This window comes from Prunus persica, chromosome G8 (genome assembly GCF_000346465.2).
Source record: "Prunus persica cultivar Lovell chromosome G8, Prunus_persica_NCBIv2, whole genome shotgun sequence".
Lineage (NCBI taxonomy): Eukaryota > Viridiplantae > Streptophyta > Magnoliopsida > Rosales > Rosaceae > Prunus > Prunus persica.
The window spans coordinates 4,432,183-4,443,918 of NC_034016.1; the positions used below are offsets into that span (position 1 = coordinate 4,432,183).

Below are 11,736 nucleotides of genomic sequence, written 5' to 3' on the forward strand. Positions count from 1 at the left end.
ATTTTTGGTACCCGCCAACATTTTTAAATTTTTGCGGGACGAAAAATATTTATTGGTCGCGCAAAGTCTAAAAAAATTATTTTAAAAAAATAAAAATCCCCGCGTCCCATTTTTGGTACCCGCCAAAATTTTTAAATTTTTGCGCGACGAAAAATACATGCTGGTTGCGCAAAGTCTAAAAAAATTCCCGCGTCCGATTTTTGGTACCAGCCCAAATTTTTGCGAGACGAAAAATATATATTGGTCGCGCAAAGTCTAAAATTTTTTTATTTTTTTTTAAAATCCCGCGTCCCATTTTTGGTACCCGTCCAAATTTTTAGAGTTTTGCGCGACAAATTGTTGGTTGCGCAAACTTTTGAGAGACGAAAAATTGGTTCGTAACACAATATTTATAAAAATAATTGTTATGAATAATAAAAATAAAATTATTTTATTTTACAATTTAAAATATAAATAAGGTTAAAGCTGCTTAATAAATATATATACTATTCAATTTCTTAAGTGTTATACGTACAAAATAAATAAATTTAAAGCTACTTAATAAATAAATATATATACACACACCATTCAACGATCCAACCGTCAAACTTATTTGTATATACTTCAAGATCGTATACCCCAAAAATCGCAAAAAACAAACATTCAGAGATCTAGTAACGGGACAAAACTTTTCGATGGTTATAAATGAAAAATTACGATTTAACGGTTATTTTAACTCCGATTTTGATGATTTTTTTTACAGCTACACGCCTTGACCATATATGAATACAATGACTGAATTTGATCTTCAATTTAAAATATTTACACTAGTAGATACCACAAAATCTTATGTTATATCTAACGAATGTATAAATAACCTCTTAATTGTTAGTGAATATATTGTTTTGATAGCATATGCATTCACCAAAACTAGTTTCAACGATCCAACCGTCAAACTTGTTTGTTTATACTTCGAGATCACATATGCCAAAAATCGGAAAAAATAAAAATTCAGAGATCAAGTAATGGGACAAAACTTTTCGACGGTTAGAATGAAAAATCATGATTTAACGGTGATTTTAACTCCGATTTTGATGATTTTTTACAGCTACACTCCTTGACCCTATATGAATACAATGACTAAATTTGATCTTCAATTTAAAATATTTACACTAGTGGATACCACAAAATCTTATGTTATATTTAACGAACGTATAAATAAACTCTTAATTGTTAGTGAATATATTGTTTTGATGGCATATGCATTCACCAAATCTAGTTTCAACGATCCAACCGTCAAACTTGTTTGTTTATACTTCGAGATCATATACGCCAAAAATCGGAAAAAATAAACATTCAGAGATCAAGTAATGGGACAAAACTTTTCGACGGTTATAATAAAAAATCACGATTTAACGGTTATTTTAACTCCAATTTTGATGATTTTTTACAGCTACACTTCTTGACCCTATATGAATACAATGAACTAATTCGATCGTCAATTTAAAATATATATTTTCTAACAAAAACCCAATCTGAACAACAATAATATATTTTTCTAACAAAAATCCGATCAGATCTAAAATAATAAATTTAAAGCCACTTAATAAATATATATACTGTTTAATTTCTTAAGTGTTATGCATACAAAATAAAAAACAAAAATAAATTAGTTTAGGCGACGAAATGTTTGTATTACGTCATGCAAAGATTTCAAAATATATATATTTTATTTTTATAAGGACTTTGCGTGACGAAGTTTATTGTTTCGTTGCGCAAAGTCACTTTGAGCGACGATGTATTGTTGTCGTGCAAAATTTGGTCGCGCAAGACTTTGAGCGACGATGTATTGTCGTCGCGCAAAAGTTTTGTCGCGCGAAGTGACTTTGCGCTACGAATTGTTTTTCGTCGCGCAAGACTTTGAGCGACGATGTATTATTGTCACGCAAAAGTTTGTCGCGCGAAGTGACTTTGCGCTACGAATTATTTTTCGTCGCGCAAAATTTGGTCGCGCAAGACTTTGAGCGACGATGTATTGTCGTCGCGCAAAAGTTTGTCGCGCAAGACTTTGAGCGACGAAGTTTTGAGTTTCGTCGCGCAAAGTGACTTTGAGCGACGAATAGTTTTTCGTCGCCCAAAATTTGGTCGCGCAAGGGGTTTTTTTTACTAGTGTATCCTCCTTCATGGTGGAAACAACGGTTCATTATAGTTCTTTATTGGGTTGAGATTGGATACACGAAGGTTGGGAGTGTGGAATTGGTTCAGGCTGACTTGTGGCCTTTCATAGCTTCAACCAAAGCAGAGGAGGCCAAATTTTACGAGGATGATCTTTGAGCTTTTCATTTCATTAGGTCATATAAGAACGGTCGCCTTACGAAAGTGTCGGCCGACGAGTTAATCGACTTGGGGGGACACGGCATCCATATGGACAAAGAGTGCCTTGAGAAGGCTATATGGGTATTGGGCTATAAAAGTGTTAAAAGCATGGTTCAACCACCAACTTTGTGGAATTTTTGCATCAAGACCCTGAATCGCGCCAATGAGATGAAAGCGTTGGAGTCCCATTTACTAGATCTGTGATCATTTGATCCCACATGAAGAGCAGTCATGGAGTATTACTAGCAAAGTCTTAGGAAAATAGGCTTAGAGATTCATTGACTGAGATGGTCTAGTTCATGACTCGTTGAAGAAAAGCCGATGTTTTGAAAAATATTACCTAACAGTGTGGGAGACGATGGGGAAGTGACTAATCACTTTTATTGACTAAAAAGTTAAAAGATTAAGAGAATTTCGATTCCCTTACCCAACCAAGCTTTAGGCTAAAAGAATCGTGGGGGCAATGTTTGAGCCTGGTCGAAGTTCAACTATGCGTCACGAAAAACCAATAGGCCAAACTCTAAATTGGCGGCTCAAGGTGCCTAATGGAGAAATCGAAACAAGAAGGCCAGACTTAAGGGTCATCATGCACCCTATGTCATTTAATCTTCAATAAAGTCTATAGCTTAAGATGCACGATGTTCCACCATAATTAAGACTAAGAACTTAGAAGTCAACAACGGGTTGAAAACATATGACTTCCAAAGTCAGAACATCTGGAACTTCTGAAGTGAATCAAGGTCTTCAATTAGCCAAGATCAAGGTGTATGATCAGCTAAGGTCAAGGTCTCCGATCAGCCAAGATCAAGGCCTCTGATCAGCCAAGGTCAAAGTCATCTTATCAGCCAAGATCAAGTCTTCTGATCAGCCAAAGTCAAGTCCTCTGATCAGCCAAGATCAAGGTGTCTGATCAGCCAAGGTCAAAGTCATATTATCAGCCGCCAAGGTCAGGTCATCTTATCAGCCGCCAAGGTCAAGTCATCTTATCAGCCAAGGTCAAGTCCTCTGATCAGCCAAGGTCAAAGTCATCTTATCAGCCAAGATCAAGTCTTCTGATTAGCCAAGATCAAGTCTTCTGATCAGCCAAGGTCAAGTCCTTTGATCAACCAAGAGCAAGGTGTCTGATCAGCCAAGGTCAAAGTCATCTTATCAGCCAAGATCAAGTCTTCTGATCAGCCAAGATCAAGTCTTCTGATCAGCCAAGGTCAAGTCCTCTGATCAGCCAATGTCAAGTCATCTGATCAACCAAGGTCAAGTCGTCTGATTAGCCAAGATTAAGTCCTTTGATCAGCCAAGGTCAAGTCATCTGATCAGCCAAGGTCAAGTCGTCTAATCAGTCAAGGTCAAGTCTTCCGATCAGCCAAGATCAAGGTCTTTGATCAGCCGAATCGAACCCAACTCCAAGTCTAGTCAAGCAATTCCATGTCATGAATATCAGTGGGTGTTTTAACCAAGATCAGAATTCTAGAAGTTACAATGTCTCACCAGATGTCAAGCTAAAGTCTCGAAGGTCCAAGCCCAAGCCATATATGAGAACCTAAAATTTTCAGAGGATTGCATGCACGTGATGAAGGCTTCATAAGGAAGGAAATCAAGGAGATTGATGACAATCCGGGGTATTCCAAAAAAAAAAAAGAATCAAGCATTCAGAAGGTCTTCCTCATTGTGATCCCACAGATTTGAAGTTTCACAAGGAAAGATTTTGAATGAAGTTGACCTTTGGCCATTTAATGGCCAACCCATGGGCTGACGGATGCCTCTATATAAACCTCATCAGATGAAGGAAGAAGACACACAACATCATACAGACAAACCTAATTTTCATCTCGCACTTTTCTTTTCCTAGACCTAGGATTTTACTTTTCATGCACCTAATGTAGCGAGTTCTTCCTTTTCTTAGTGTAAGTTTAAATTCTCGTTCAATTTATATTTTCTTGTCATTTAAATTCAAGTTTATTTCAATTGATTTACTTTTCATTGTTATCGCACTTCAATTAAGTTTAATTTCAAGTTATCATTTTACTTTATCGTTCTTATCGCTTTCATTTCGTTCTTGCTTTATTTATCGCTTTGATTTATTTTATTGCACTTTAACTCTCGTCTTTACGTTATTCATCTTTCGCACTTTATTTTACGCATTTGTCTTTAAATTATATTTAAGTTTAAGCATTTTTACTTTACGCACTTATTCTTCGTTTCATTACGTTTCACCTTCAATCTTCATTTCCACCTACTCCACATCATTTGGTCGCTCACATAAAGCCTTGATCCCGAGGTAGTGAAAGAATCTAGGCTGTGAGGAGGTTCCTTGCTCAGCCGAACAATCGTTTGATTAAAGTCAGATCTCAGACGCAACACATCCATCTACTCACATTCCATTCAAGCCCAAATTCGGAACTGGTTGGTGGCACGCCCCGCACTAAAAAAAGAAGAAGGACCAAAGGTTCCTCTCGTCGGCTGCCTCGGCTGAAAAGAGGGAAACAACCCAAAAAATAAAGAATTTTCAGTACCAGATTTAAGTTTTTTGTTTATAAAAGGAAGCATTTGTAAGAATAGAAACATTGTATAGATCCATATTCATTGCTCAAGAAAAGGAGGCGAATATATACACACATAAAAGAGAGCGTAGAAAGCAAGCAGTTACCCTGCCACATGGGGTCCACAAGGCTCAGCTGACCCTTTTATTATGCAACAAATGCATTTGGCCCATGGGAGGATTATTATTCTTTTTTCTTTTTTTTGTTTTAAAATAATTTTTAATTTTTAATTTTTTTAAAGAAATTTTTTTTTTTTTTTCACACATGAGCATCAATGTGGATACCACACTTGCCACGTCATCAATTTAATAGAATATCTAATGGTAAAGTTGACGGAGGGCATAATTTAGTCAAATTTAAAAACGTCGAGTATCAAATAGATAAAACTGAAATATCAGAGCCCATTTCAAAACGACACCTAAAGTTCAGTGGAGTAAAATGTCGTTAATCCATAAATAAACCATGGCCAATTCTAGCTCTTTTAGAACATACGAAAAACAAAGAAAATGTGTATATAGGTGAGAAAGTGAGACTTTTTGTGGGGTTCAAAAGGATTAATTGGATATATATTTTTTTTAAACTAGCTTCAGACAAGTAGGTTGCTAAAAGGAGTTATGGGTCCTTCACTAAAAGCGATTACTTCCTTAAAAGTGTGTTTGCGCTTCTTATTTTTAACCAACAGATTCTCAGTCCAAGCAAAGAATCTTCTTTTAAGCCTAAACTCTTTCGCTTCCTCGGTGTCAAAGATGGTTAGGCTTTATATTTTGGTTTTTAGGATTTTTTTTTCAGGATCTCGTGATAAATGTAATGCAATTAAACTATAAGAAATGAAGTGTGATTAATGAAATTATTTCAATTGTTTGTACGTTGGATTGCCAATTACTAATGAGATTATTCTTGTTGATAAAAATAAATAAAAAACTTAATAAAAGGCCTTGTTATTAATATAAGTCTAAAAATATTATTACAATATATGCTCATGAATCATGACTCTCAATTTGAATACATGGAGGACGTGTCCCATTGTTTTTTGTTGCTAATGAAAGCTTAATTCCAAGAAATACCTTTTAAGAGTTATGATTTTTTTTTTTTTAAGGACCTTTCTTATTGAGAAGGGCGACAGCATACTAAACTCACACAGACTACACGGATGCTAGGACTGGAACCAAGGACCTTGCCTGAGGGAGTAAATACTCCAAACTACTACACTAGTGGGTTCTTTTGCAAGAGTTCTTATTAATGAAAAAATATATGAAAGATTTCTGATTTTTAAAGTTAAACAGGGCGTGCACTGAACGTCTTAAATGAGAATTAATTACTCTTTTACGGTGTATATTGTATGCCATAATTAGTCATTTAAGAAGGCACACGGAACACGCGCCGTAATTATTCTTTTAAGGCACGCAGAGTGTGTCGTAATTGTTGCAACTGAATTACGGCTCATAGGGAACGTCATCTTAAGTTTTTATAACGACATTCATGTACGCCGTGATTGAGGAACACTATTTATGATGAAGGCTTTTATTGCTTGCGTATTTTGCATCGTGAATGATAATTCACGACATACTTTCTGCGTCGTAATAGATATGTTCTGAAATAGTATGGAACTAGAAGATTTCGACGTAGGTCTTCTATAAATATAAGGGTATGTCCAAGAAGATTCCTACTTGCTAGTATTAAATCTTTGCTTAGCCTTAATTGACTAACCTTAAGTCTTTTTTATTTCAGTTATTAACTGATCAATAACAAGGTAGGTATTTTCTCACGAAAAAACAAAAATAAATTTATATTTCAGCTCTTAAAAGGGATCACGATGTGCACAAGCATAAATAATTCACTAAAGACTTATATAAAATTAGTATGCTTACTTGACCATATCAATTGTAACAATCATAAACATGTGGGTCTTTTTTTATTAAAAACAAAAAGAATGTCGACCTTCATTAGTTCACATGGTGCGTTTTGGCTCATGTTCAATTTTTTAGATGTGAATGTCTGCAGACATGTTGTTAACCACATGTGCTCAAATTGCGTTTTTTCAGTTTTATTTTATTTTTCTAAAGAAGATAAGTTGACTTCCATGCATTGCCTATATCATGCTGAAGCTTTTGAGTATAAAAAGGAAGCTCTTGTTAGAGGCATTCATACAATTTCAGAGATGGTAAAAGGAGGTGATCATCTACATTTAAAGAGAGAATGGAGATGCCAAGGGAACGTCCTGAAGAGGTCTCGTTTGCTTGCGGCCTTCTTGCGATTATATGCGGCCTTATTGGCTTATTGTAAGTTTGTATGCGATCACTTCTTTTTTTTTTTTTTTTTTGGTCAGAATCAAAGTTTCATTAAATACGAAAGAGCCAGAATATGCATAATAGTGGTCTTAAGTTCGAATTCTCATGGCACATTGACAGTGTGTGTGAGAAGCCTCATTCCTTTATAGTTTAGACTGTTGCTAGTAGGTAAACCAAAACTATGACTTAAATCAAATGCAACACAAAAAAGTATAGACGACAATCCTAAAACTCACAGAAGTATAAAGCCCATAGAAGGCAAAAAACCCCACAAAACAAAACACAAACTTAGGATTACTGACATTCAGTTGTTGTATGCATGGTGTAATTAACTTCGTTTTTTTCCTACCTATGTAGTGGTTATTGCCTGACTTGCTGCTGTTGTTGCTCTGACCTAGATGACTTGTTTGATGAAGATCATAGAGAATGAAATGACATGAATGAAATACAAATTTGTTTTGGCATTTTTCTTCTGTTTTGTAACTTGCGACACATAATATTTTCTCTGTCATACATTATTTTTCCTTACCTAGTTTCAAGCTGAATCAGGTTGCTCATGATCATCGTTGATGATTCGCTTCAGTTTGGCATGTAATTACAAAAAGATCTTACTTACGACCCTTTTTCAATATATGAAGTAACTATCTAGCATGGTCGATTCCATTATAATCTTGACACTCGACATGTCTGCATTTCAGTGGACATGATTTCATCCAAATAGCTCTTAATTTTTTGAACACTACGAATGCCGTCTGTTTTTTTATTTTTTGTTTTCAATGAAAAAGTTATATCTCTATACTTATTGTTCAACACAGAAGGCAGTTAGGACCCAAACTGTCAGAGTCGACCCCAATCCTTGACAGTTCCATATAAGAGGTAAATCATGACTCCCGTGCGGCTGTTTGAGGCCAGTCGCCACCACCTTGGGAGCGATCTCCCATCTCGGTTGTTGTTGGTGATTGAGTGTTCCTCCAATTTGTTGCCTCTGATTTTAACCTCCAACAAGTTCTCTTCTGAGAAAAGCTCACCCTTTTGGGCCCTGTATCTCTTGCGCCCTCCTGAACCATGCCCTTTCCCCCTTCTTCCTCTTGGAGATGACGAGGCCTCCCCCCCCCCGACGTATCTTTATCTTTTTTTCTGGGGATATTAGGGAAAGACTGGAATCTCCCTCCACTCTTCTCTTTAGCCCCGTACGGTTAACCAAGTCTTGTACCTGGCTCACATCTGTTGTGGATGGTGGCCTAGGAATGTAGCCAAATGGATTTGCAAAAGTTGGTTCCAACTGGGCGGGATGTCCATATGGCTCAAGATATACTACCTCTCTTCTTGTGTTTGGGCCTGGTCTAGTCCACTCAGTCACAAAGGAGGCTCCATTGCTAATTTGGGCCTTTAGGAGTTTGAATCTTTTTGCTTCAGAGCTGGGCTCCACTCTGCCCCCTGGGCAAATCCACCTAGTTGGCACGTTGATTTCTTCTAAAATAATCCCCCTTTCAGGAGCACATTAAGTTCGTCAGGGCCTCGTTATCCGATTTGCCAGGAAAGAACCGTTGGCTCCCATGTTTAGGAGGAGAGCTTGCGACAGATGTGTCAGGTATAAGGTCCACTCTCACCTCACGAGTGTTTTGCACGCTTTTCCTTCCTGCTAGCCTCCGTAGATTCAGAGACGCTGCCGTTCGCCACTCTCCCTGATGTGCACAGCTTGGTTTCGGACGGTCAGATGGTTCTCTGATGACTTTCGCTCACGTCCACACACCATACCCAGCGGCTCCTGATTCCTGTCTCTCGTAGGAGCACTCGGTATTGCAATGACCTATCCACCCACAGTTATAGCAGAAATCCGAGAGTCTCTCGTACTGGACCTCAACCCAAGATTCCGATCCATCACGTCTTGTGAGCCAGAACCCAGGGGGAAGCGGTTTAGTTGTGTTTATTTGTACCCTTATTCTCACAAATCCCCTTGTCATGTTGGGGTTTTCGTATTCCAGCAACTTCCCTATTTTCCCCCCTATCTTCTCAGCATTTTCCTTCATGTAGAGATTCAGTGGTATGCCTCGGGCTTGTACCCAGAACGGCACCATTTCTGTGTCAGTCTCCTTAATCGCTAGCTGACCAGGCCACCTCTTCACCGAGAAGCAATTTCTCATGACAGACCATGGTCCCCTTTCGAGGATCTTCTCTGCCATACTCTCATCTTGCACCGTTATGGCAAAGATATTGTCTCTAACCCGGGAAATTTTGGCTTCCCCAAACTCTTCCATGGAGCCTTTAGAATATTCTTTATGGCTCCATGGTTGGGCATCTTGTCTGCAATTACAGCTTCAAGAAGCCTTGGCCCAGACTCCAATGTGCAGATGCCCAGAGATTCCTCAAGCTGTATGGTAATTTCTTCGGTACTTTGTTGTGTCATAGTGCCTTTGTACTCCTGAGTGCTTACTCTTGTGAGGTCGCGATTTGTTTGCAAGTAGGTGATGGGTTGAGCTAGGTATTCCACAGCTTTTACCGCGTCAAGGTGGCTTATGGTTTTGAAAATGTGTAAAATCAGTCCCGAAAATAATAGGGAAGCTGTAATTAATTGGTAGTTGAAGGTGGTGTATATCTGGTAGGTCGGTGGATTAATGAGCCATGAATGGTTTTCTTAAAGGGGGAAGAGTAAATACACCGGGTCGTAGGTAGTTGGATCTCCATCTTCCGTCTCATGAAAGATTTGCAATAACTGAACGGAGATATTGAAGCTAACTTTGTCAGGGAGGTTTGAGGTTAGTAAAAAGTGTCCTTTTAAGCCGGAGTGCTATGGGTTGTGATTTGAAGGATATTTTCAGGATAGATTTTTGGTGGTGGTTGTGGGTTGTCAGGAAGTAATGAGATTTGGGATCAGGAAGCTAAGACTGAGCTTAGAGGGGAATGACCAATGCGAAACGGTGAGGGAACTCTCACAACGGAGAGGGAGAACTTGGTCGGCTTTTTAATCCCTTAAGCAATTTTCTGTTAGGGTCGTACAGACCCACTGCTGTGTTCTTGATGGAGACTAAGATGAAATGCAGCAGACTTGAGAAATTAAGGCAAAAGATGTGTTTCAAAAATAGTTTCAACGTTTCCCCTGTGGGTTTAGCAGGTGGCCTAAGCCTATGGTGGGACGAATCAACAAAGGTGGAGGTTATTTTCTCTTCTGAAAATCTTAATGATACGGTCTTTTAGACTATTAACATTGGTGTAACTGCTCGTGCCTCCTGGATGTATGGTACCCCGTACCTCCAGCTGAAAGAGGAGTTTTGGAATTGGATGATAACTCATATTCAGGCTATTGATGTGCCCTGGTTCTATGGGAGGGATATGAATGAGATCATATGGAGCCATGAGAAGCAGGGAGGGACTACGTTTTCGAGCACACGCACTAGATACCTTCTAAAATTTATCTCGCATGCGAGCCTAATTGACTTAGGCTTCAAAGGCCCAAAGTTTACGTGAAGAGGCACCAGAAATTCTCACTTGGTTCAAGAGCGACTTGATAGAGGTCTGGTAAATATTGCATGGCAAGAGGTCTGGCCAATCTCCTCTATCGAGCATTGCACGACAATTGGATCTGACCATTGCCCTATCATCCTAACCACTGAAAACCAAAACAGGTATAGCAAGAGACAGTTCCATTTTGAAACATACTGGACCTCTGACCCAGAATGTAGAGAAATCATTGACAACTGTTGGAGAAATATTGCCCTTGGCCCCTGGATTGATCGGTGGACCCATAAGCTGAAAGACTGCATATCACATTTTATTAGCTGGAGCAAACAAAAGTATCAGAACAGACGCAAAGAAATTGATTGCCTTCTCAAGCAACTGGACCAAATGCAGTATCAGTGGGCTGAGAACCAATCCCAAATGAAGCCAGCCTTGGAAAAGCTAAATGATTTATGGAGCCAAGATGAGAGCTATTGGAAGCAGAGGTCTCGGATTCTGTGGCTACATGAGGGAGACTCGAATACACCTTTCTTCCACCACTCAACTATCCAAAGGAGGAGACAAAATCGAATCTCATGAGTTAAAACTGGAAACGGCTCTTAGGCCCAGAATTGTGATGACATTCGTCGCACTTTTGAGGAGCAATTCACTAAGCTATTCAAGACAAATGGGCACCCTGATTGGGGCGCTATCCTTGATTGTGTAATCCCAGTTGTAACTGAGGAGATGAATATGGAGCTGATGAAACCGGTCTCTATTGAGGAGGTAAAGGAGGCAGCTTTCCAGAAGGGAAGCACTAAGGCCCCGGGGCCTGATGGTTTTAATGGAGTCTTCTACCACAACTATTGGGAGATAATTTGACATGAAATTCAGGGTATCATGACTGATTTTATATCAAGCTCCACCACCATCCAGCAGCTGAATTCTACACAAATTGTTCTTGTTCCAAAAGTGGCCAATCCAGAACTTTTGACACAGTACAGACCTATTAGCTTGTGCAACTACTCCTACAAGATTTTATCAAAGGTCCTTGCTAACAGGCTGAATCCCCTCCTCAAAGTTATTATATCTCCAAACCAAAATGCATTTGTTCCAACCCA

The 11,736-nt window shown here is 38.7% G+C and overlaps 1 protein-coding gene across 1 annotated transcript; it reads right to left on the reverse strand.

The window, feature by feature from the left end:
- Nucleotides 8,920-9,438, reverse strand: LOC18768720 (uncharacterized protein At4g02000). Its single transcript, XM_007199275.2, has one exon. The coding sequence runs from the start codon at nt 9,436-9,438 to the stop codon at nt 8,920-8,922; it is 519 nt and encodes a 172-aa protein (XP_007199337.2).